A 27,884-nucleotide genomic window follows, 5' to 3' on the forward strand; every position below is an offset into this window, starting at 1 on the left:
AGTCGTCATTGAATTCTAAAATCTTAAACATAGAGCACTTTTTTGATTAAAAATAATCAGATTCACTTTGCACCAGTTCTTAAGTTTTCTTGCATACAGTTTAAAAAAAAGTACATAGCTTTTTTAATTTCCTAACTCATTCAGATATTAGCTTTTTGTTAAAATCAAATCACTAATGTAAGCCAAAAAAATCGTCGTCAAAATATAAAAATAGACTTATTGAAATACTGAGTTAAGAAACGTTAGGGTAGTAAAATTCCCTCAACAATTCAGCAAATGATCAAGAAAAAAAACTTTTTGAAAGATATTTGTCTCGTATCGAAAAGACTTATTTTTTAGCCTTAGATAGCACTTCTAAAACGGACAAATGAACGATATTCAGCGGCTTAAGGATCACCCATATCAACAAGCTTTAAAAATATTTTGAAAACGACCTTCCCTTTGAATCCTTTTCTTTTAAATCGTCAATTACTGAATGAGTTTTTTATTTATTTCTTCATTTTTTTTCTTTTATGTATAACTTTCTGCTAGTGCAAAAAGGATTTGACATTATTGATAACTTAGTTTCACCCAATCTAATCCTTTTTTGTAAAACCCTGTAGAGTGTGCGTAGGGGGGGGGGATGCATGCCACACCAGTATAGCTTCCATCCCCCCAATTTACTCATGGAACAACAAAGACTCGCGGCAAAGCGCTCAACCGCAGCACTTCCTTAGCCTGCACACCCATATGTCTTCCGGTAAAATGTTTTTACTTTTGAATGCTTATTTAACAGGAATGCAGCATTAATTTCTTATTTATTTTGGTAATATAAGTAAACAATCTCGCTCACTGGAGCAAAAGTTGTTAAATGTTTTTAAAAACTGTGATTAATTGCGATTTCCTCCTAAAATGTAATATTTTGTGCATTTGGGCAGATATTAATCTTCTCCAAAAATGTTTTTGAAGGCAAGGAGAAATTCAATCTTTACCAAAAATAACGCAGTTTTGCGTGCGATTTAGTTTTAAATTATCTAAAATCAGATTGATAGATAGATAGACAGATAGATTTAGATAATTTAAAGCCGAATTGCACGCAAAACTGTGTTATTTCAAGTAAAATTTGATTTTCTCTCTTTCTTCAAATACATTTTAGAGAAGAATAACATCAGCCCACATCAAAACATGGGTGTGGCTAAGGAAAATATTTGAGTGAGCGTGAGTAAATAGTGGGATGGAAGCTATACGGGTGTGGCTTGCCTTCCCCCTCTCGTGTACGGTGCGAGTGTAGCCTTCATAAAAGTTACTCAACTATATTTGATCTTAAATGAACTTTAAAATTCTCTAAATTTTCGTCTGTTTAAAACCACGGATTAAGTTTTAAACAAAATATATTTTAGAAATATTTTCCATATTTAATAAATCCTCTTAACCAGAGCAGTCTGTTGTAGAATAGTTCTATATACAGATATATATTAGACATGTTCATGTAGAATTGTACAACATGTGTACGGTGAATACATTTAAAGGGAGTGTTCGCTGAAAATGAAAGGGGGTTAGGTTGAATGTTGATACCTATTCGCAAAGAAACAGTTTTGTAATCATTTCTCTTAAGAGATATATCAGGTAAAATTGGTAGAGATCTAATCTGAATAGAATATTTAACAACTAACCCCACATTTCATTTTCCGCAAACAATCTCTTTAAACAAAAAGGTTTTCACCCAATTTCTTAAAAAATATTGAGAGACAAATTCTTTTATTCCATAAATCGAAGAAATAATCCAAATAAGAATCTTGAAAATTACCTAAACGGTTAACAAAACCAGTTTTGCTTTGCAAATATTATGCTAAATAAATTTTAATAATCTGAGTGTTAATGTAAAGATATGTATATATATATATATAAATCTGTTCCTGAATGATTTTATGATAAGATTACAAATGGTATTGCTGTCGGGAACCTCGGAGATAAAATCACAAATCTCCTAAATACAAAATTCAATTAAAAAAATAAAAATGTCGAAATTTTGCTTTTGCTAGAAAATATCAAATCAAATGTGATTATAATTTGGTATTTTATACCTTTTTCTGATACTGGATACTGGATAGTATATAATATACATCTTTAAATCTTGTATTCTATATCGTTGTCTGTTGCCGATATATATATATAGTCTGATATTCTATAAATTTGTCTGGTATTGGATCTTTATTTACATTTTAAAAAATATATATATATAGTCTGGTATTCTTTACCTTTGTCTGGTACTGGATATATATATAGTCTGGTATTCTATACCTTTGTCTGGTACTGGATATATATATATAGTCTGGTATTCTATACCTTTGTCTGGTACTGATCTGATGTCATATCGTAGTTAGCTGGTGATGAATATCCTGCAAGACTACTGCTACTCAAACACATTCTAATAATAACATTATTTATTGGAAGGGCATTTTCTTTATTTCCAAACTCATTCAATTCTTTCTGGGTAGGTTAATTCACAAATGCAAGCAAATTCTTTTCGCCAGAATAAATCATATTATTGTTTTAATTTTAGCAGACCTTGAAGCCGTAAAATTGTGTTAAAAATTTAACAATTATTTGGCTCAAGTACAGAAATTCCCCCATCCAAAAAAAATAGAATATTCATTGGCCTCAGTTATGCCAGAACCCAACTCTTATCCTATTTAAAAACATGTTCATGTTCATGTTCATGTTCATGTTCATGTTCATGTTCATGTTCATGTTCATGTTCATGTTCATGTTCATGTTTGGTTAAAGTATTTACAGTTTAATCCAAAACTTTGGAGACATCAAAAGAGTTTATATAATGTCATTTTCTATACCAACTGAAAATGGCATGTGGGAAATATTTAGTTTTTAATTGAATAATTATAGGGAGCTCTTTAAAACTATTTCCGCATATTTAATGGCTTTCTATGTATCTTTACATTTACGTATAATAGTAAAAAAATTGTCAAGACATTATTTAAATTCTTTCGATGTCTCCGAAGTTCTTGGTTAAACTATAGAAAAATCTATATATTTTACCTCCCCGCCTGCAGCAGTAAAGATACAACATCTTCTGTAAGAGGAGGGAAAGCCTGACACACCCTGTCAACAAAGTAATCAAATTATTCATAAATTTTTATTATTTTTTTCTAGATGATGAATGTAAACCCCTGGATCTAAATGATAAATATTTACTCCCGGTTTTATAAGATAAATATTTACCCCTGATTCTAGATGATAAATATTTACCCCTGGTTCTAGATGATAAATATTTACCCCTGGTTCTAGATGATAAATATTTACCCCTGGTTCTAGATGATAAATATTTACCCATGGTTCTAGATAATGAATATTTACCCATGGTTCTAGATAATAAATATTTACCCATGGTTCTAGATGATAAATATTTACCCCTGGTTCTAGATGATAAATATTTACCCCTGGTTCTAAATAATAAATATTTACCCCTGCTTCTAGATGATAAATATTTACCCCTAGTTCTAGATGATAAATATTTAACCCTGGTTCTAGATGATAAATATTTACCCATGGTTCTAGATGATAAATATTTACCCCTGGTTCTAGATGATGAATATTTACCCCTGGTCCTAGATGATAAATATTTACCCCTGGTTCTAGATGATGAATATTTACCCCTGGTTCTAGATGATAAATATTTACCCCTGGTTCTAGATGATAAATATTTACCCCTGGTTCTAGATGATAAATATTTACCCCTGGTTCTAAAGGCTAATTTAGAATATGTCAGAGACAGAGAGATGTTTGTGGTTTAATAACAACACATTAAAGGAAATGTTTCATAAGTTACAAAAGATGAGATAAGGAAGAATTCAGATTAAATTAATAAAAGGTTGTAGAAAAATTGTTTTAGAAAAATAGAACGCTCATACCCCCCCCCCCCCTCCTCTAATTTTGTTTTTATACATCATTTCCTCCCCAGAGAGGGAGGAGGGTGGGGCGATGTAAATGAAAAAATGCTAGAATTTTTTTTGTCTTTTTATACGAAATGAAATAAAATAAATTAAATATTTCTTTTGTGAATAAAAATAAAATAAAATGTTTATTTTTAATGTTTGAGTGTTGGGAGTGTAGGATACAATATCTGGTGATATGACATTGGGGAAATTAACACAACAAAAGAAAAAGAAAAAAAATACAGATACAACAACATTTGTAATAAAATTTTTAGACGACAATATCATATTTATCAAATAAAACAAATCTCAAGGGGATATTATACATAAATATCAACCACAGTCTTTAAATTACTTTTTAATTCTTGATTTCACAAAAGTTGTTTTTGACTCTCCTTCAATCACAAGTGATTTGTGAAAGAAAATAACCTTCCATGACAGGTTGACACTGTGTATATCCTACCATGACAGGTTGACACCGTATATATCCTACCATGACAGGCTGACACCTTGTATATCCTACTATGACAGGTTGACACTGTGCATATCCTACCATGACAGGTTGACACCTTGTATATCCAATCATGACAGGCTGACACCTTGTGTATCCTACCATAACAGGTTGACACTGTGTATATCCTACCATGACAGGTTGACACTGTGCATATCCTACCATGACAAGCTGGCACCTTGTATATCCTACCATGACAGGTTGACACTGTGCATATCCTACCATGACAGGCTGACACTTTGTATATCCTACTTTGACAGGTTGACACTGTGTATATCCTACCATGACAGGTTGACACTGTGTATATCCTACCATGACAGGCTGACACTATGTATATCCTACCTTGACAGGTTGACACTGTGCATATCCTACCATGACAGGTTGACACTGTGTATATCCTACCATGACAGGTTGACACTGTGTATATCCTACCATGCAAGTTGACACTTTGTATATCCTACCATGACAGGGTGACACTGTGCATATCCTACCATGACAGGCTGACACCTTGTATATCCTACCATGACAGGTTGACACTGTGCATATCCTACCATGACAGGCTGACACCTTGTATATCCTACTTTGACAGGTTGACACTGTGTATATCCTACCATGACAGGTTGACACTGTGTATATCCTACCATGACAGGCTGACACTATGTATATCCTACCTTGACAGGTTGACACTGTGCATATCCTACCATGACAGGTTGACACTGTGTATATCCTACCATGACAGGTTGACACTGTGTATATCCTACCATGACAGGCTGACACTATGTATATCCTACCTTGACAGGTTGACACTGTGCATATCCTACCATGACAGGTTGACACTGTGTATATCCTACCATGACAGGTTGACACTGTGTATATCCTACCATGACAGGCTGACACTATGTATATCCTACCTTGACAGGTTGACACTGTGCATATCCTACCATGACAGGTTGACACTTTGTATATCCAATCATGACAGGCTGACACCTTGTGTATCCTACCATAACAGGTTGACACTGTGTATATCCTACCATGACAGGTTGACACTGTGCATATCCTACCATGACAAGCTGGCACATTGTATATCCTACCATGACAGGCTGACACCTTGTATATCCTACCATGACAAGCTGGCACATTGTATATCCTACCATGACAGGCTGACACTTTGTACATCCTACCATGACAGGTTGACACTGCATATCCTACCATGAAAAGCTGGCACATTGTATATCCTACCATGACAGGCTGACATCTTGTATATCCTACCATGACAGGCTGATACCTTGTATATCCTACCAAGACAGGCTGACACCGTATATATCCTACCATGAAAGGCTGATACCTTGTATATCCAATCATGACAGGCTGACGCCTTGTATATCCAATCATGACAGGCTGACACCTTGCATATCCTACCATGACAGGATGACACCTTGTTTATACTATCATGACAGGGTGAAACCTTGTATATCCTACCATGATAGGCTGACACCGTATATATCTACCATGACAGGCTGACCCATTGCATATCCTATCATGACAGGCTGACACCTTGTATATTCTATCTTGACAAGCTGACACCTTGTATATCCTATCTTGACAAGCGGACACATTGTATCCTAACATGACAGGCTGACACCTTGTATATCCTACCATGACAGGCTGACACCTTGTATATCCTCATGACAGGCTGACACCTTGTATATCCTACAATGACAAGGAGTGACCGCCAGTGTATGGTGGATAAACTGAGATTGCAGTATTGCAGAGAAATTCTTTAGAATTCATTTGAGACATATAAAACGTGTTAAAGATCTAAAATTACTGATTTTGAGCGCGAAGTCCACGTTCAAAATTATCTTTTTGGTGGATACGTTTTGAGAACCGTTTTTTAAATTATTAAATAACGACGACAAAAGATGTTACAAAATTCTACAGCAAGCAAATTAGTTGTTTAGAAACAGGTTGAGAAAATGAAAATCAACCCTTATCATTTGTAGAAATCTGCGAACAATTTCATAAAAAATAAGAATTTCAATAAAATGATGAAAACAAAATAATTGATTCTAACATTGATTTCTTGACAAGTTTATTATGAGAAATATGTTTCTAAATATCTAATTAGTTTACTATAGAATTTACTATATTTTTTTTGTCGTCGTTATTTAATAATTAAAATAAGCAATTCTCAAAACGTACTTTCTACCCAAAAATACGATCTCGAACGATGACTTTGCGCTCAAACTCAGTAATTATACATCGTTGAAACGTTTTTTATGTCTCAAATGAATCCTTAAGAATTTGTCCACAATACTACATAGTACATACTCAGTTAAACTAACTTACATAGACGCTCGCTCGCTCTAATGTATATCCTAACCTAAAACCGTTTACAATGTATATCCTATCCTGACACCATGTATTTTAGTGACAAGTCAAATCAAATCAAATCATAATCTCATACTATGTAAGTATGCTCCAGAAAAAGTTTAACTTGACTTTGATTTTTTCATTACATTTGGTTTAGGGTTATTTTTCCATGACACTCGTTGTATTTAGTGAATAATGTGTAGGCTACCCTGACATCAATGTGAAGTGTTAACTGTATGATATATACCCTATCCGGAACTCCAAAGTATATAATGTGCATATCATATACAATAAATTTTCCACCTATACCCTGTATACTAGTATATGATAGTATATACTACATCCTCTAAAACGTATATTTTACCTCTCCATGGCAGGTAGAGTAGAGATGATCAGCTCCTCCCTAGTCTGTGAGTGAAGGACGGAGAGCAGCGTGGAAACAGAGTTGACCGCTAATCTTGCAGCACTCAGGGACTTAGGCAGGGAGTACTGGACACTTAGCTGGGAGATTAGATCAATAGCAAACACCTTATTAAGATCAGATTAAATCAATCAAATTAAAACAAATCACAATCAAACCACAATCAAATTAAAACAAATACAATCAAATCACAATCAAATCACAATCAAATCACAATCAAATCACAATCAAATCACTATCAACACAATCAAATCACAATCAAATCCCAATCGAAATCACAATCAAATCCCAATCAAATCACAATCAAATCCCAATCAAAGCACAACCAAATCACAATCAAATCACAACCAAATTACAATCAAATCACAATCAAATCACAATCAAATCACAATCAAATCGCAATCAAATCGCAATCAAATCACTATCAACACANAAATCAAATCAAATCAAATCAAAAAAAAATCAAACCAAACCGTGTACAGTATAAATGGTGGTGTACACTATGACCCCACCTATTTCATAGTACAGTATAAATGGCAGTGTACACTATGACCCTACCTGTTCATCTAGTGCAGGTTGTGAGAGAAGTTCTAAGCCCAAAACTTAAGACAGGGTATCCTTATGAAAACCAGTTTTGGAACCCGGGTTTCACAAATGGGTTTACCCAGTTTTGTAGATATCGATATTTTTGTTTTGAAATATTATTTTATTTAATCCTTTATATCCTACCATTTTTATCAAATCTCTTAAATCAAAATCTACACAAATAATAAGACCCCAAAAAGGAAACTCGGAAGTTTCATTCAACGATACTCTCTTAAATTTCAGGCTCTGGAGCAAAGTGTACATTGTACACCATAAATGGCGGTGTACACTATGACCCTACCTGTTCATCTAGTGCAGGTTGTAAGAGTAGTTCCGGAGCAAAGTGTACATTGTACAGTATAAATGGCGGTGTACACTATGACCCTACCTGTTTGTCTAGTGATGGTTGTGAGAGAAGTTCTGGAGCAAAATCCAGACAAATATGCATAGAAGGAACTCCAGCCACACAAACAGGTACTAACGAGGTAGGATACCCCTGAATAAAAGGTGATTTTCAAAAATGTCGCCCATAGGTAGAACTAAGATGGGAAAATAGGGATTTTTTTTCTTAACTGTACTAGGACTGCTAAACAATTACAAACAATGATTTCACAAGTCCAGCCCACCAACTCTGCTAAAATTTTGTTAACAATACTTGTATTTGTAGTCAAAATAAATCAAAGTTAAATGCACAACCTTCAACCCCCAATATCTTAGTTCTTCACACATTAGAAAGAATGAGAAAAATCTAAGTTTCAATGATGTTTACCTGGAAGTGAACTAGTTTAGCAAGATTAGGATCCGCTATAAATGCTTCATGAAGGTAGCAGCAGATTAAAGATTGTATCTCCTGTAGAGCAGTCAGCTGGGAGCATCCACCAGATGCAGCTCCTCCGCCAGCTTTAGAAGCAGCTTTCTCCTCAGCAGTTTCAACACAGGATTCGAGGAGGATTTGAATAGCAGCACTTTCCTAAAATAGAAAACATCGAAAATGATTTAAAATTAATGGAAAAGTCTGATTTCACTGTAAATAAAGAGTTATTTAACAAGGAAACTGTGCTCTGTTGGAGGTCATGATTTCCCAAACTGGGTTGGCTTATAGATCACATACATTGATTAATTGACAAAAATAATTCATGCTCCACATTGATATCTCCCATCATCTCCAAAAATTTTAAAAATCATTACTTTTATGGAAATTTTAAAAATCTTCTTTCTTTGAATTAATGCGTTCAAACCAATATTACCCAAAATAGATCAAATCAAATCAAATCAAATGAGATGGATGAAGCGAATTGTTTGGTAAGACTTTGAGACCTTATAGCCCCTCTACACCCACGTTAAACAAGAAAACATAAAAGATCGCTGATGATGTCAAAACCACTTTAGTCTAATAAAAAAAGTTTTGGTTGAAAATTTACAATATTTAAAACTTTTATTTCCAAATATTACCTGCGTGAGAACTAAAGCATTCTTTAAAACCCCTACTGCACAGTTTTTTTTGAGACACCCTGTATATATATATATAAATTCTAAATATTTACCAATAAATGCTGACTGAGTCTGGTTCTTGAAGCTGCTAGGCAGGCCTTTAACATATACAGGACTATTGACAGGATTGGACCTAAAATACAAACATAGTTAATATTGGAACACACTGTAACTGTAATATAAGTGTAAAAGTAACGCAATGTACAGTAGTACATTTGTACAGTTACTGTACATTTGTACTACTGTACTACTGTACTTTTGTTCTACAGCTGCAGCTGTGAGCGGAATATTAACACAATAAAAGACGACTTTTTATTTTGGTCTTAGTTTATATACCTGACAGTGTAGTGTAGCTAGAGGGTCTAGTGATAGTTCTAAACCATATATATTTATATATACCTGATCTAAATACTGCCTGATGACAGCGTAGTGTAGCTAGAGGGTCTAGTGATAGTTCTAAACCATATATATTTATATATACCTGATCTAAATACTGCCTGATGACAGCGTAGTGTAGCTAGAGGGTCTAGTGATAGTTCTAAACCATATATATTTATATATATACCTGATCTAAATACTGCCTGATGACAGCGTAGTGTAGCTAGAGGGTCTAGTGATAGTTCTAAACCATATATATTTATATATACCTGATCTAAATACTGCCTGATGACAGCGTAGTGTAGCTAGAGGGTCTAGTGAAAGTTCTTCTTGTGTAAGGGAGGGGGATACAACAACATCCTGCAGTTATTAATTGATCGATTGGTAAATATCAATTGACAATAAATATTAACTTATCTATATAATAATTCTCTTTGCTCATATATTTATATTATAATTATTTGTAAATATGTTAGCTTTAGCTGGCCAAACGGCTGGATCGAATGGGCTGAAATTTATTGAGGGAACCTATGGATTCCCGCGGAAGTAAAATAGAGGAAAAAAATTTGAAAATATTTTTTTTTTCAACGCTGGGCACTTCAGCTAGAGTATCTAATAATTTAAATAACATGTATTTCCAATTATTAATAATTTTGAAGACTTGACTTAACTACTTTAGAGAAAAAATAGCAAAGAATATTAAAGTTTAACTGTATTTTAGCTTGTAAAAAGGGTGGAGTATTGGAAAAATTAAGTCTCTTTTAATTCCTGTGAGAAATCAAATACATAATTCATAATAACCCCCTTCAAATCAAATGAAGAAGCCGGGGATTGTCCAACATCTACCCGAGGTATGTCATCACAATCCCTATCAGATCAATGCTTTTCAGTCTGACACAGTTAAAGCAAAACGTTAAATCAAATCAAATCATACTTTGCAGGGATGGCTTAGGGCTCCTAAACGGAGGGTGGGAGTTTCAAATCTTGGCCACATCCGGGTTTTCAGCCCGATCTCTACCAATAAATTGTCGTTTTGTTTTTAAAGCTAAAGGAGGTAAGGACTATCTGTGTCAGCGGTGGCACCATTTTATTAAGAGAGAAGAGAAACATAAGAATTTCAACAGAATTTATTTGGCGCTATCCGCGACAGAGTTTTCAGATATAAGTTTCAAGGGTATTGTTGTGATTCAATAGGGCAGTACTAATTTATCTAGGCTATCAATCTCTTTCATAATACTGAAATACATAAATCAAATACAAATAATTCAAATTTGTAAGTTGTGTATTCTTGTTTTCTACTTGATAAATCAAACTTAACTTGACATATTCCCAAAAATAGAGATAAATATTAATACTAACTTTAGGACTCAGATTATTTACAGTAAGCAGCCATAACTTACGGGGATACAAGGAGTTAAGGACCATCCATACAGATCTAAACATAATACAGAGTTTAGGACCATCCATACAGATCTAAACATAATACAGAGTTTAGGACCATCCATATAGATCTAAACATAATCTAGAACCATCAATAATGATAAGAATGAAACTATAGATTAAGTCAAAGAATGAAAACTGTAAAATACAAATAAAGTTGAAATGATTTGTTAAATCCTGAATAATCTAAAAATAACGGATTTTCAAAGCATCAAGAATCAGCTAATTAATTTAGATGATTTGATGCTCTATTCAGTTTGATTTCTATAGTTTTAATTTCTGCATTTTATCTAGAATGTTTTTGAAATGTGAATAGCCAGTAATTAGTGATGTAGACGACAATTAACAAGGAAAATTAACTAAAAAAAACACCATATGATATTATTAAAGGTATAACAAATAATACTTCAAACACTGATATAACTTGTTCCATGATTTTATCCCAAACTTGGAAAAAGAAGTATTTCTGTTATTTCAAATGAAAACCATGAATGTTTTACAGAATTATTTTAACAACTTAAAATCTCAATTTTACATGTACAGTTCCTACTGAAATATTACTTTTCTGGGTACAATATATAATAAATATATATACAGTACAGTTCCTGTACAATTCTTGGTATGATATGTACTAAAAATATTACCTGTAGAGTTCCTGTACATGTCTGGGTACAGTATCTACTGATATATCCAGAATTCTACGGATAAAAACATCAACCAGCTCCCAAGCTTTATTCGGTGAGAGATCTAAAAAAGACATGAAATAAAATACGCTCTGCCTTGTCCTCTACCCCATAGTTCTTCTGGACCTCAACCTTCCGTGATTTGATTATTATAAATTAGGTTAGGTTAAGATATCTAGAAGTTATGTTAATCCTTTTCAGAAGAACGGGTCACGGAACAATAACATTTAAGAAGAAATGATCATACCTTCTTTCTTATTCTTGTTATTGGTAATTATTTTTTGTCTTTAAATGTAAATAACAAAAATATTTGTATTTTTATTTACACAAAACATGGCCATTTACGTTTTTATTTCATTAATTTTTAAAATCCCATTCTTTTTGGAAAAAATATTAATCATTTATAAATTTTCGCTTTTTTATGGACTTCATTACCTAGCATTAGCTGGAGGGCTAGAACAGCTTTAGCTGGACACCTGGAGACAGATTTAAGAGATTTCTCCAGGAATTTAGAACTTAGTTTACCCTTAAACCCACACCTTACTCCACTAGTACTCTCAACCCTAGCAATATTAGATAGATTTATATCAGTGGGATCTTGACAGGCTACATTTGTTGCAAAAAACGTGCTGGGTCGACTCTACACTTGGTACTAGTCCAGACTGGACCGTACGACTGAATGCATATACAGTACCTGGGAACAACACATACTGAACAGGCATTGTCCAGTCCGGATACCCAGTGTAGAGCGGAACCAGCAACGTTATATTTAACAAATGCAGCCTGACAAGATCATAATGATATACAAGATAGGTTCCAGTATAAAATTATAACACTGTCAAATTAGATAGATATCAGATAAAAACTGTTTTGATTAGATGGATATTGGATAAAACAATGGCTATTTTAGATAACTATAAGATAAAACAATGGTTATTTTAGATTACTATAAGATAAAACAATGGTTAGTTTAGATGGATATTAGATAATGGTTAGATTAGATTAATGTTAGATAGAACAATGGTTAGATTAGTTTAGTAAATAGAAAAATAGTTAGATTAGATAGATAGAACAATGGTTAGATTAGTTAAGTAAATAGAAAAATAGTTAGATTAGATGGACATTAGATTAGATTGATGTTAGATAAAACGATTAATTGATTATATAGATATTAGAAACAACAATAGATCGATCAGATAAATATTAGATAAAACAATTGAATACCTAATCCAATTTTTTACAAAGCTAAGTTGTATGGAAGAGGGGGGGGTTGAATACCTGATCCAATCTTCTACTAAACAAAGGTGTGGAGGGGTGAATACCTGATCGAATCTTCTACTAAACAAAGATGTGGATCAGGGAGGAAGGAGTGGGGTGGAATACCTGATCCAATCTTCTACTAAGCAAAGGTGTGGATCAGGGAGGGGAGTGGGGTGGAATACCTGATCCAATCTTCTACTAAGCAAAGGTGTGGATCAGGGAGGGGGGAGGAGGGTGAATTCATTAATTTATTTATTATGGCAACCCTAAAACCGCGAATGGAGTTAGACATCATACCTGATCCAATCTTCTACCAAACAAAGGTGTGGGAAATGTGTAGCACAGAGTTTAAGAAGACTGGGGAACATCCCCTGCAGCTGGGCCTGTTTATTTTCAGCAGCAGCCAGCAGGAACTTGACAGGCAGCTCAGCCAGCAGCTCAGCTGAATACTTACAAACCTAAGGTTAAATTTGTTTTATTTTTTATGTCTTTATAGCGCACTTAATCAATTCTCATTTCTCTGTGCCAGGAAACAAACAAAAAAAATCCTCCAATTCAAAAGTTATCGCTATGGATTCGAGTTAAGTCGTGGTTGCTAAGCACTATCACAACAATCCTTGGACCTGGTATTATTAAGTAATTACGTAATCTGGAATTCAAAGAATATATCTGATTAGTCATCATTAGAATTAGAAGAAACGACGAGAGAGCAATTAGAAAATAATGCTAAGAGTAAAATGCATAAGAGAAAAAGTCGAGCTAGTAGTGTTGGGAATTCAAATTTCCCTCACGAGGATTATACTTTTCTATGTGATATTTATATTGTATAAATCCTAATCTTCGTGCAATAAATATTTGATTTGATTTGATTTGATTTTAGTCCAATTACAAGAATAGAAATAAGAGTGAAAGATATGAGAAACTTTTAGGGTTGATCTTCGGAGTTGTTCTCAGATCAAGTAGCCCTAATTAACTTAATTCATGAGCCTGAAAACCCCTAGTCACCGTGAAGTACAACGGTGTAGCTCGGCGTAAGCGGCTACACTTCCAGTCCAACAATCTCATTATTAACTCAAGAATACTTTCTTCAGACATTTTAGAAAATTCTATTTAGTTACATCATATTATTGCAATTAAATATATACGCGCCTAATATTTTCAAATATTACAATTATTACCTTTCTTCCAGTTGAGAGAATATTCTTCATGTTGGCTAACCGTACATCCTCGTACAACAGTACATAGTACAGTACACAGATCTGTACACACAAACTATCCTCAGCTGTACTCTCACCCCTGTACAATACAATAATGTAAAACATGCATTGTACAATAACAATTTTAATACCAATAATAGCCGGGGTCCATTGTTTGAAAAGTAAAATTGACAAACTTTTTGTGAATACCGGTAGCTCATTTGCAGTACATGAATGAAGCTATGTTGGTAATTTCTGAACATATATATATCTCAAGCGAACTATACTCCTGTTCACTTGTTTCATTTTATTATTGATATTTTCATTCTTTATAAAAAATAAAGGATTAATTTTAGGACGTTTCATTTAGAGGTTTAGGAAGGTTTAGTGAATTTGATGTCAATTTCAATTTATCTTACGAAAACCAAATGTAGAAAAAGAAATTTAATGATAAAACTGAGCCCAGATGTGAGAAGGGACGAGAGGTAGTTGACCTACATAGACAGAGTTGAACCACTACTCCAAGTTGAGGAGAAGTTGATTTTAGTCTACGTAGTTCAACTACGTCTCTCTTTTTAACAGATTTATTTTAAAATATGGGCTTTAATAACATACATGTCAATAAAACTTTTTCATCGTGCAAGTTTTTCATCTATCTTTTCAATACGAACTATAAAAATGTTCTGTTCGTCGTATAGATAAAAAATTATAGCGAAGATTTAAAATTTGTATAGAGTTGATTGCACTTAAAAAATGGAGTTCCTTACAATCGGGTTGACTACTTCGTTAACCATATCACGGTTGGAGGGGGGGGAGGGGGGTCCCCCCCCCCCGGGTTTACTCTGTATGGCTTACATTAGAACGCTAAAACAAAATTTTTTTGTTGTTGATGCATAGGGTAGGGTGGAGAATGGTCAATCGGCGGGTCGGTGTTTAAAAAAAATCAAAAATGGTTAAGAACTTTTTTATTAATTAAGCTACAGGAACTTATATATTTTAAAAAGGCCTTAAAAAATGGATATAATAACATGTGTCATATGTTAATATTTGTTAAAAGTAAAAATAATTATGTTTAAAATTTTTTTTCCGACAAACTTTTTGAACTTATAAAAAATCCTCCCTTACTCCTTAACCATTAAAGTTAGAGGTCTAATTTTTTTAATGAGCAGACCTTGAAAAGTTGGGCTAGGGACATGTATCACACTCCCCTATATCAACTCTAAGGGCAAAATCAAAGTGTGGGGGGAAATACCCCCCCCCCCCATATCTATATTAGACAAAACTAGCCCAATCGGAATAGGGTTAAGCGACTATAAAAGTAACCCTGATAAAATGACAAGTCCAATTCACAACAATACCCTTAAAAGTTTTGTCCATCAAGAGTGTTAGATATCCATGTTTTTGTTTTTTGAAAACTGATAATTTTCATCTGTGATTTCTTTTCAGAGGTAACTTGCGCATTTCTTGCTTCAGAAATAACGGAAAAATAAATAAAGGTTTCAAGGGTACCGTTGTGGATCGGGAATGCCCCTATTTTTAGATGTTGGGTCATTTGAAATTATTTCTACTGTCCCTTTAAGCTAAGCTGACCTTTGTCTGGTTGGTCTAGATCCCCTGCTAGTGGGCTGTGTTGAGGATCTGCTGGAGTATGGGACTGATTTATAGGTTGGAGTAGCTCCGGAGAGGGTGGGGTTTACTCCAGGTATACTGTCGATCACAACCTTTAAAGGAATTGAGTTGTGATTATGAATTCATCTTCCATTAATTTTTTCATTTTTATTTTTAATTTACTAGATATTTGCATTTGCAACTATTATTTTATGTTTACTTCTGCACTGATAAAGTATATACATTTTTGCGTGGAAATATTGAAAGTTTATACGTTTTTAACATAGACCATCATTGCAGATTTAAAAAAGTAAATTGCCATCATTGCAGATTTAAAAACTAAATTGCCATCATTGCAGATTTAAAAACTAAATTGCCATCATTGCAGATTTAATAAAATAAAATTGCCATCATTGCAGATTTAAAAAATGAATTGCCATCATTGCAGATTTAAAAAATAAAATCGCCATCATTGCAGATTTAAAAACTTAATTGTTTCTTAAAAATAAAATATCTGAACAAATAAATATTCAATGATAATATTTTTGCTTTAACAATTAATGACATGAAAGCTCAATAAATTGATAAAGTTATATACATGGTTGGAATATTGACCTGTGAGAATATTTCTCTAATCTCCTGTTCCGTCAATGGTTGATTTAGTTGATCACCGATAGCGATTCTAGAAATACTTTATTATCATCTTTTTCTTTATTTTACAATCAAAAGGTACCCATCTTGAAATATTTATTATACATGATATAAAGAGACCAGCAGAAAAATCACAGCAGTTAATTTGGACGCAAATTAGGATTTATTGCACTTTTCTGATCCTTAGATCTTTGTTACCTGATGTCGTAGACCTTTTGCTATGTTGAACTAAGAATTCTGCTAAATCTATGTTTAAGTTTTAAATATCAAAGGCTTACTTACAACATCAGGTTTGCAAAGATGAATTAAATAGAAAATTTCTTTTATGGAGACAAAGCATGAAAAAGTCAGCAAAATAAAAAAGATAAATATTTTAATATTTAATGTCCACCCTTTTTATTTATTTATTATGGCAACACTAAAGCCACGACAGGTATTAGACATCACGCCCGTCAGCACATTCCTAGCTAAATAATACACGGTCATGATATGATGGATCATATGCTAATTCCCCTAAAAATCCAAATGTCTGACCTATGTGAGTGTGGGATAAGAATGGATTGAACGTATGCATCAATGAGAGCAGGAAGGATTGGATGAAGAGGAGCAGCAGCACTACAGATCTGTTTATATATCCAGGATTTGATTGACACTTTGTGTTTAGAGAACACACGAGATCTAAACACAAATATTTCAGAATTAACATGATTCAAATTACAATCCACGGACAAGGAGACAAGGGCCTAGAAATCCAAAATTGGCGTTGGTACAATGCAGCATCAATATATATGGATCCGGTAAATAAGGATCCACTATACTTTTCCGAATACAATTTTTTAATCATAGAAAGGAAATTCGCAACAAAATAAAACAAAATTATAAAATACTTACTTGAGGAGCTGATGCATGCAATGAACAGGTAGAAACCCCTGCACGTGCGCAGATAAATGCCGCGTTACTGGAACTTTCACAGCGTGCGCGGCAATTGTACTCTCCGGGAAGATATCGTTGATGAAGATTTGTTTTATTCTTGTCATATTCGTGGTTCTGACTGTCATCTTCATTCCTAGTAATAAAATCAATTACACCATTTTGACTTTGCTTTTAATACTTTTTAGGTTCCACTGTATGTTAGTTCTCACCATCTACAATATACATATATTATACAGGGAGTTCCAATGAGGGGGGGAGAGTCCAGAAGTCCTCAGCTCCCCCCCCCCTCTCCCAATAAAAATGGAATTACGTGACGACTTTTATATGGTCTTTGATCCATGCGGCATTTTTTCATTAAAACAATTATTGCAGTATTCCAGTTTAAACATCTAATACAAAAAAACGCCTGGTCTTGAGATGTTCAAAATGTGGTCTACTCGGTCTACCTTTTTTGTATCTTCAAAATTAACGGAGATATTGCAAAATTTGTATAAATTTTAATTTATTTAATAAATCAAAATTGTCTTAATATCTTATATCTTCGTCAATTTTTAAGACACGAGAAAGCTAGACCCCATTATGAAAAGCTTGTAGGACGTACAGCTTAGTTTTTATACTTTTGTTGTCATGCATTAAATATTATAAATCAAAGACGACTTTAAAGTCGTCTCTCAATTCCTATGTTTATTGGGACACCGTGTATATTATATACTTTGCTTATCTGTTTTCTTTCTTTTTCCACGGATCCGTATTCAAGGAGCAAAATATCTACAAAAAACTTTTTAAAAAAAAACGTTTTACTCTCAAAAACCAAATAGAACTGTCGAAACAGGAGATTTTTAAAAATTTCATTATCTCTGAATGATTAATCATAAACAAAGCGTAAAAAGAAGAAGAAAAATAATTTGAAATTATTGTTTAAAAATCGGTAAATAATCATGTTCTAAGTCAAGACGGATCCTGGATCTGGATCCGCATTAAAATAAAATGGATCCGAAGCACTGGAAAAAAAGTAGATAAACTTCTTTTCTTAACGATCATTAATAAATGTTGAATTGCGGATGATTACCAAGAGTTTGACAGATAAGATCCACGATGGATGAAAGCTGCCCGGCATGGAAGTTGATTGCAATGAGAAGTAACATCTCCCCAAAGCTTGCGGCACACCCAGTACTCTCTGTACACATTTGGGTTCATTTATAAATAAAGTTTGTGGGTTATCAAAACTTAAATTGATATTTTTGCGCAATGACTTTGATCAAATAATACCATCTACGTAGGGTCAAAAGATCTAAAATAATTTAGAACACGCATGATATTTCAATTTATTTATTTTTATAAAAAAAAACCTTATATATTTAAATGTTTCTTATGCCTTATGTCTTTAAAAGTCAGCTCACACAAATTTTGTGGTCACTGAATTTAAAAATGAACAAAAATGTTTCCTGACTCAAAGTATGCCTCTTCTCTAACCAACCATTTTATCCATTCTATCGCCTGTGCACACACAAATATCATTTTTTTTCTTTTTTTTCTTGAGTAGGGATTGAGACTGAATTCAAAACACATGTTGCAAATCTTGATCTGAATTGACCAATTTATTTCTGAATTGGATTGAATTTCTCCCAAAAATTGGTAGGTTTTAACTCAAATTTGAGATGTTTTCAAAATCTAAATTAACAGGCCCGGAGGCGGTTTGTGGGGGGTGGGGGGAGGGGGGAGGTATTAAATGTGACAACTTTAAGTTAAGTGCTTGGTCCGTCAAATTTAGTAATCCCTTTCGATATCGGTCAACATGTGATATCCAAGAGGAAATAATAATCTGTAAAACTCATCAAAAAAAAACGAATAAATAATTCATCCAAGGATTCACGACACAAATGTGTTGACCTTTGATTAACCCAAATAAATATCTTTTATTTCTAATCATATTGTTCCTGTTTCTCTAGAGCAGGAGTAGAGATCAGGGAGTTGCATGATAGTAGAACAGCCAGGCTGAGAGAGACCAGATGAACCCCTGCAGGATTGGCAGGAGGGTGGTGGGTGATTACTTCCATCAGTAGATTAATCTCGTCATCAACCAACTTTAATCCTAGAAAACCAACAGTATATACTATTGTCTACCCTCTACAATCTACACTCTCTACAAGTCTTCATGTCGTGTAAGTAAGTGTAGAGTAAAAAAGTAGATGTTAGTTCCACATTTATTGAAAATATATAATATATATAATAACAACCTATAGAAGATGATGAAGAAACATTCTATTTCAATTTTAATTCCAAAATAAAAAGTACTTTCTTTATTAGGTTGCCTTAGGTATTTCAAAAAGTAACTGCTATAGCCTTGAAGTTGAAGTGCGATTTTTTACCTGCAATACCCCTGAGTGCTGCGTAGAGTCTGAGGAGAGTTGACGTTTCCTTGACCAGCCCAGCTGGTAACTGACGGTCACTGCGTAGAAAACAAAGATTTTATAAAAGACAATAACAGTCAGATAATAGTGGCCGGGTTTAACTATGTCAAAATAAGAAAAAATAACAAGATGTAAAAGAAGACACGGAACCCCCAAACCGCCCGGCCCTCAGGGGTGCAGCGCATCAACTACACAGGAAGTTGCAAAATCCATTTTTCTCCATTTGTCCGCAAAAAATTATTTGAAAATATCAAATTTCTGAGTTGTATCTTTGAAAATGACTGACCTGCACTGTGCCAAAATGTTTGCCAGCCTGTTGGTCAGTTCCTGTCTGAGTTTACCCAAGGTTTCACATTTCCGCTTCTGTCCGGTCTTCAGGTAGTGACATATCCAGTTCCTAGCTCACAACCCATAAACCTCATGTTTTTTTTTATATCATTATTATTATCAAAAAGTAACAAAAAAATCACGATTCCCGCAATCTAAATGTGTCCAAGGTTTCAGTCCGACCACTAAGATCTTTTTCCAGTGTTAAAATTTAATGAATTTGAGCCACATCTCAAATCCACTAAAGGTTTCATTTGAGCGCCGGCTTAAATCTTCAAACATTGAATACAATTTTAAGTGAAACCGACCACATTTGAGCCGCGTCTCAAATTTAAGCCGCGGCTTAAATATTTATATTCTGCCTCAGATCTCTTAATTATTTTTGGAAAATACATAATTCAATTTCTTCCTGCCATCCAATTATTCCGATACATATTAATACATTTTGTGCTTGCGCATTCTAGCCGCAGCAAAATGTTTTGAAAAATTGCAAAATTGCATGATGAGCAGTCTAAATGTTCAATTAAATTTGTATCATTACATTTTACTAATTTTAGTTTTTTATGTCTGTTCTTAATTTTTTACAAGAGGGGTTTACAGTTCCTTGTGAGATTTCCAGATCCGAGAATGAGTCCACTCATAAACTCAACCATATCGTTGTCTAATCATTTAATACACAAATATTAGCATCTGTATTAATGACTGAACAAATAACATCGCATCATACCACACCACATCAATCACATCACATCACATCTCGAATTAAATCACGTCACGTCACGTCACGTCACGTCACGTCACGTCACGTCACGTCACGTCACTTCACGTCACGTCACGTCACGTCACGTCACGTCACGTCACGTCACATCACATCACATCACATCACATCACATCACACGGATTGTTTGAGACATCTTTTTTTACCTTCTCCTCCCGCGCAGCTGTGTTCTAGGGTTAGAAGAATAGATAACCCTGGCAGACGCATCTGATCCACACACCTTAACATTTCAAGGTCAAATTAAGGTCAAGGTCAAAAACGCATTCAAGGTCAAGATGGCGATTAATATCAAAGCCAAGTAGTTTGTTAATATAAAGGTCAAATTTAAAAAAGAACAAGCTTAAATCGATTTCTATTCTAGAAATAAGTTAAAATCAAAGCCAAGTAGTTGGTTAATATTATAATCAAGTTAAAACATAAAAAACCAAGCTGAAATCTATTTAAACTCTAGAAATAAGTTAATATAAAAGATAAATTAAATTCTCAATATGTCAAAAGTTAATAACATAAGGTTGAATGGGGTAAAACGGTCTAAAGCACAATTATAAAAGTTCTTAATAAAAAAGTTCTTAGATAAAGAAAAGTCAACTACAAGATCAAGTTCAAGGCCAAGTACAAGATCAAAATCAAGATCAAGTTCAAGGTCAAGGTCAAGGTCAAGTACAAGATCAAGTTCAAGGTCAAGTAAAAGATCAAGTTCAAGGTCAAGTACAAGATCAAGGTCTTGGTCAAGTAAAAGATCAAATACAAAGTAAAGTAGAAGGTCAAGTAGAAGGTCAAGTACGAGGTCAAGTACGAGGTCAAGTACGAGGTCAAGTACAAGGTCAAGTACATGTTGATGTACAAGGTCAAGTATTTGGTCAGGTAGAAGGTCAAGAAAAAGGTCGGGTACAAGGTCAAGTTCAATGTCAAGTTCAAGGTCAAGTAAAATGTCAAGAAAAAGGTCAAGAACAAGATCAAGTACAAGTTCACTACAAGGTCAAGTACAAGTAAAAGTACAAGTTCAAGTACAAGGTCAATTACAAGATCAATTACATGGTCAAGTACATGGTCAAGTACAGAGTCATGGCCGGTCAAAACGACATAAGAAAAGTAATGATCTACTTCAAGTCTACCTTGCTCTTATAGTGAGAGCATGAGATGGACACATCCTTGCCAGGAGCAGAACGGCTTCACGTCTCACTTCCTCCTCCTCCTCTTCACTACGCTCTCCACAACCGATTAAGTGAAATGCAACTACAATAAAATATGAATTAACTTTCAGATCTTAGAATCTGTAATCTTGGATTCCGTATCACGGATCTTGATTTTAAGAAAGAAAATTTTTGGAAATGTATCAGGAAATTTTACCATCATAGAAAATATCTAAAATTCCGGTTCAAAGCCTCATTTTTTAATATGTAAAATTGAAAAGATCGAAAGAGTATGGTTACCTTGAAGGTAGCAATCTGCTTGGTTGGCTACAATATGGCAGATAATCTGAGGACCATATCTAACACTTAAGAGTGCTTCGCAAACGTCCTAAAAACAGCAGAAAAGTATTGAAATTCGACCGTACATATTATTTGAGCCAAGCAATCAATCAAAAGGGGATTGGGCACATTTCCCCTCAAATGATACAAATTTTCAAGAGGGATTCTAGCCTTCATTTTGGAAGCTATTTTTTTGAGATTTTGCATGAAGGTCGGATTAGTGATTAACTCTAGGAAATTATTTTCAAAATGTAAAAAATAAAAATTACAACATTTTTTCCGCATTTTCCTCGTTTCTTAAAAAAAAAGGTAGAAATTGGGTCTATATTATTTTGATGATTTTTTTGATGAATTAGTTTTCTTGTTTGCCGTCATTTTCCCTCTTTTGTTTCCCACCATTTTCCCCTTGGAAATTGAATTTGAGTTCCTATATTCAATTTTGAAGTTTTTCTGTTTAAACTTTGGATCCAGATCATAATTGTGATTACCTTTCTGGACTGAAAATGGGCCAAAAAAATTCTTAGATTAAATAATTTAAAATTAATAAAGAAAGACACAACAATTATTTTGCTGTAAAAATTGCGCCAAATGAAAAAAAAAAGATTTTCCGCCAGAAATCTTTTTTTCAAGACAATCTTCTAAGATTTTGCAAGGAGACTAAAATATTTATTTAGACCTGGACTAGCTTATTGAAAACCATTAAAATCTATTTGCATTTTTGGCGGGATTTTGTATCTTTTATTTCTCAACTTTATCTGACCTTGATGCAAAATCTGGAGAAAATAGCTCCCAAAGTGAAGACGTGAATCTACCTTGAACATTTTTGTCATTTGAGGGGAAATGTGCCCATTACCCTTTAATCACAAGATTTTGTTTGGATTTTTTTAAAAACATAATTCAATATTATTTTTACCCTTGGTTGAAGCAAAGCTGGTAGTTCTGCTAGTGCTATAGTCAGAACATCGCAAACCTAAAAAAAAACAATAATTGATTAAAAGTACAGAATATAAAATTCTTTTGATAATCAGAATTTTTGAAGATTTCATCTGAGACATAAAAAAATCTTGACTTTCAATTATTCAAAAAATATCAAATATTTTCTAAACTTACTCCCATCCACAGGTGGAAAAAAGCCTGTCAATTAAAGAGCAATAAAAAACTATCAAAAAATATTTATCCGTCCCAGGAGAAAGCCTGTATACTTTCTATTTAAAACATTCTTTATTATAAAGCAGGTTTTGAATTGAATTATATTAATTCTTAATTGATTGCCTATTTGTGAAAATTCAGGATTTTTGCATCTTAAACAAAAAACATCCAATTTTATCTCTTAAGATATATTCAAAAACATTCTTACCTCACTGAGGTAAACCCTGTGGTCAAAAAGCTCGCTGGGTTTAATAACAATTTTTTCTGGAGCTGTGGTGCCCTCTTCAACTTGCGGCTGAAACATAAACCATTTGCTCCAAGGGTTTATATTTTTCTAAATTTATCTCCCCACCCTAACCTATTCAACAATCTTTTATTTCCTCATTTTACAGAAGTTTTAATTTTAATGTTTTGTTAAATTGGGAAAAACCTGAAAATTTTGACACCAAAAGGCAAGTTTTTTCAACCCTTTCCCCGAAAAATTCATTTGATTCTTACTTTAAGTCGATTTTCCCCCCAATCTATCAAGGGATTTGCTCTATATACGTCAAATAGGGCAATGACCAAAGAGCAAATGGAAATAGAGCAGATGTCGTAGCGCCCAATTAAGCGTTAAAACCCATATAACTATTTTTGAAGAGGGGGCCTAATTTTTCAAGAAAATATACACCCCTGGAGAAATTTAAATAATTTATATTTATTTTACACGGAATAGAAGAAAAATTGATTATAGAAATGAGCTTACTTTCACCATTATTGTCATTAACTCTGAGAGAACCAGACGAAGTTTTCTCGTTGGATCACTTCGTTCAAACTCTAAAGCAGGCCCTGCACTCGTAAAAAAAACAATCAATCAATCAATATTCTAAACTTTAATGGCTGGTCTTTGAATACACTATGCAATTATTATGTCAAAACAAAGGCACCAACTGAGTTTTAATTTATTTCTGAGGGGGGACTAGAAGGGTTGTGTGGCAATTTAGATAAAAGTTTATTGATTTCATAAATTCAGGGATTTGTATGGGGAAATAGGAAGGGGGGGCATTGTTTCATGAGTCGATTAAATATATTTTAAAATGTGAAATTGATACAACATTTCATTTAAAGTTCATCTTTCATGAAGTAAAAATATGTAAAATTTCTCTAAATATAAAGATTGATTTGTTTCCTGTTGTAATGTTAGTGATGAGTATACTCTCTCCTGTCCCAGCTCCCAACTGTAACAAATATCTTTTTTTAAATCTTTAACAATATAAACAATTAGAAAGAAAAAAGTCTAAATTGTTAGCATCAAAGACGTAATAAAAAAGGATACAGGTGACATTACAGGGTATGCATTTCTTGAAAAATAAATGATCTTTTGGGTAAAAAGTGAATTGCCAGGTGATGTTTATTTTTTCATTTTCACAACAAAATGTGTGGCTTAATATCTACATGACAATTTATAAAATTGTATTGTTTCAGTTAATATGAAAGTTAAATGAAATGACAGTTTTTCTTTAAAAATGTTATAATGTTATATGCATACCTTTTGCTTTAATTGCTGTTCCTTTTTCACGTCTAGTTCTGAATTAAAATACAGTCATTTCAATGACTTACTTTGCTTTATCAATAAATCAGTCAACAGTTTCATATGCAGAATCACAAAAAGTACCTTCATTTGAATTTATTCCATCAATATTTTTTTTACATAAAGGGTTTCCTACAGCTGTATATTTTATCCTTTTCTCATAAAATTAGTCAATACAATAGGATCTACATTTAACCTTTGCATTGTCATGCTTAATATCTCGTTCATGTTAGCTAACCTTGAAACTGGTTGATTTCTTTCCTTTATAATTAAAGGAACTGTGAGCGTAATTTTAAGAGACCCCTCCAATGCCACTATATAATAAAACCTGATTTACCAGATGTAACCTTAACACCTTAATCTGAACAAAATCGTGGAAGATTACATTGTGTGTTTACCTCGAAACGGGTTTTTTTCCTATGAATTACTCCATTGTTTTTTTATAAGCAAGAAATGCGCAAATCTCTTTTGCAGAAAAACCACAAATGAAAATGAACTGGAAACTTTAGAATTGAATATCCTTAATACCGATCGGTTATTTAATCTGGAGATTAATAACAAGAGGAGAACAAGCCTTATTTAATCTGGAGATTAAGAAAAAGAGTGGATCAAGCATTTATCCCGATATATACCATTCAAAAGTTCCCAGCTCAGTTTAAATAATCAAAAACATGCATATCTAATTCATACTTGATCAGTAGATTTTTAATTGCACCGATATAAAACGGGCATTACCATCTATGGATGAAAGATCACTTGAATTTATGCATACATTCCCTTTAATTGAATTATTAAAATGTTGAACTGTATAATTTCCTAGACTATGAAAATCAATACTGAGAAGTGCAACAATAGAATTAACTAACTCTATCCTGCTCAACACCTAAAATAAAAAGCAAATATTTATTTTCAAAGTAAGTATTTTTTCCTGTACAATTTCTAAAAATTATAGCTCAAATTTATGAAAATAAAGGCAACTTAGGTAAGAGGGATTGTTATCAGAATAGGTAACCTATGGGTTTAAATTAAAAGATGTTCCTTTAAGAGGATAAATTAAAAGTAACTACACAATCATTGCAAAAGGATCATGAAGATTTACTTCAGATTTACGGATTTATTTAATATTTTCCTTACTTTTTTTCACCTATCTTAATGCATCAACTTGAAAAATAATTGTTTGTATCCGGATTCATGGGTACGCATATTTTTGCGGATCCGGATCCAGGAAGCCAAAATGTTGCGGATCCGGATCATAAGCACAATACAAAAAATGATGATTAATCCGTTTGAACTCAAAAACTATTTTTGGCGTAGATTTGGGGTCCGTCCAAGTATACGATATTTGGACCCCGCCCCCCCTTCCCCCTCCTAAAAATTTTGTACATTACCACTTTATCAAGAATTTTCAACTAAATTAGTATATATTTAGGGTTAGGTTAGGTTAAGACACTATCAGGGCCGAGCGCTACGGTTAGGACAGGCTAGGGGGCCGAGCGCTGCGGCTAGGACAGGCTAGGGCGCCACAGCTAGGACAGGATAGGGGGCCGGGCGCTGCGGCCCCATGGTCAGTTATATAAATGTCTTACATATAAGATTCATGTACAAAATTAATAGGAGGGAGGAGCGTCCAAAAATTGTAATTTAGGAAATTACCTAAATTTGTGTAAATTTAGCAGTATGACCGACTGAAATATTCAACACTAACAGTTTATAACCTGCAAGACTGATGTTCTGGACTGAAGACAGGCAGGGCTCTGATCCATCGGAGCTATTAGGCTCATTCTCACCAGGCAGGATAGAATTGGACGCAGCTCTGCGTCAGAGCAGGTCAGGATTGTGTCGACATCAACTACAGAAATTGCGCGAAACACTTTCGGAGACACCGGCTCCTCCATTTTTTAAAATCGTATTCTGCAAAAGAGTAAAATATTCTAAATATCACAATTTCACTAACAATTAATAAAACTTTAGAATTTAAAAAACCCTAAATTGCAAAAATAATCCACAAAACAAAATAATAACACAATTCAGCTCTCATCACTGACCGCTGTCTGCTTAGAAGTAAGCAAGACAAGAACACGGAGAACGATGCCGCGCGTACAGATATTTCTTATTTTGAATATTAGAGGGCCCTTGTGACGAATATTCCAAACAAACAAAATATTTTTTTTCCTTCATAAAAACATCGATATTGTAATGTAAATTGTATAACGTATAGGAGTTTCAGAAAAATGTAAAAGTAAAATTCCTTGTAGATTAATGAACAATTTAAAGTCAATGTATGAATGGCCCTTCAGTTTCTTCGTACTGTACCGAACTTTTCTCTTATCTCTGCATTATTTGCGGAATTTCATTGGTTGAAATATCGAGGATTTTTTAGGATTGGATAAACAGAAAATTATTAGAAAATACAATCCCTCTATTCGTTTAAACAGAAATAATCCTGTTATGATTGGATGATAAAATCTAAAAAATTATGGACAGTGCATTCTGTTCTTTTTAAACTTATTAGTTATTGCTACTAGCATAGAATGAAATTAGTGCAACCCCGAGATTTTATTTTTTTATTATTCAAATCTATTTATTGTTCAAAATGCACATATACAATAAAAATAAACTTCTTATATATATCAGAAGTTTTGCATAGAGCATCATCATCTATTTATAAAAATAATCGGGTCTGTCCTAGTGAACGATTTTTGGACCCCCCCCCCC

At 33.5% G+C, this 27,884-nt stretch overlaps 1 protein-coding gene across 1 annotated transcript; it reads right to left on the bottom strand.

Annotated features, from left to right (window-relative positions):
* Positions 1 to 1,352: 1,352 nt before the first annotated feature.
* Positions 1,353 to 27,100, bottom strand: LOC111713491 (integrator complex subunit 2). Its single transcript, XM_023488358.1, has 35 exons — positions 26,885 to 27,100; positions 25,986 to 26,052; positions 25,128 to 25,165; positions 24,768 to 24,816; positions 24,345 to 24,427; positions 23,808 to 23,894; positions 23,364 to 23,420; positions 22,412 to 22,499; positions 22,094 to 22,214; positions 21,125 to 21,198; positions 20,804 to 20,861; positions 20,160 to 20,270; positions 19,832 to 19,911; positions 19,400 to 19,554; positions 18,908 to 18,959; positions 18,532 to 18,639; positions 17,421 to 17,595; positions 17,064 to 17,207; positions 16,494 to 16,560; positions 15,861 to 15,991; positions 14,253 to 14,370; positions 13,372 to 13,532; positions 12,250 to 12,377; positions 11,776 to 11,878; positions 11,051 to 11,126; positions 9,961 to 10,051; positions 9,367 to 9,446; positions 9,275 to 9,295; positions 8,592 to 8,792; positions 8,211 to 8,318; positions 7,181 to 7,344; positions 3,037 to 3,099; positions 2,326 to 2,407; positions 1,896 to 1,966; positions 1,353 to 1,437 (listed from the first exon to the last, which is right to left on the bottom strand). Exons 1-35 carry the CDS (start codon positions 27,062 to 27,064, stop codon positions 1,395 to 1,397), a joined length of 3,435 nt encoding a protein of 1,144 aa, XP_023344126.1. The 5' UTR covers positions 27,065 to 27,100; the 3' UTR covers positions 1,353 to 1,394.
* Positions 27,101 to 27,884: the final 784 nt, after the last annotated feature.

This window comes from Eurytemora carolleeae, unplaced genomic scaffold, assembly GCF_000591075.1.
Source record: "Eurytemora carolleeae unplaced genomic scaffold, Eaff_2.0 scaffold952, whole genome shotgun sequence".
Lineage (NCBI taxonomy): Eukaryota > Metazoa > Arthropoda > Copepoda > Calanoida > Temoridae > Eurytemora > Eurytemora carolleeae.

Bases quoted from the DNA above. Each gene is read 5' to 3' on its own strand.
- LOC111713491 (XM_023488358.1), bottom strand. From the start codon at position 27,064: ATGGAGGAGCCGGTGTCTCCGAAAGTGTTTCGCGCAATTTCTGTAGTT. The intron at 25,166-25,985 runs GAAATTATACAG...ATTTTAATTCAG, and splicing joins TATTGATTTTCATAGTCTAG to AACTAGACGTGAAAAAGGAA. The intron at 23,421-23,807 runs GTAAGAATGTTT...GTTTTTTTTTAG, and splicing joins ACAGGGTTTACCTCAGTGAG to GTTTGCGATGTTCTGACTAT.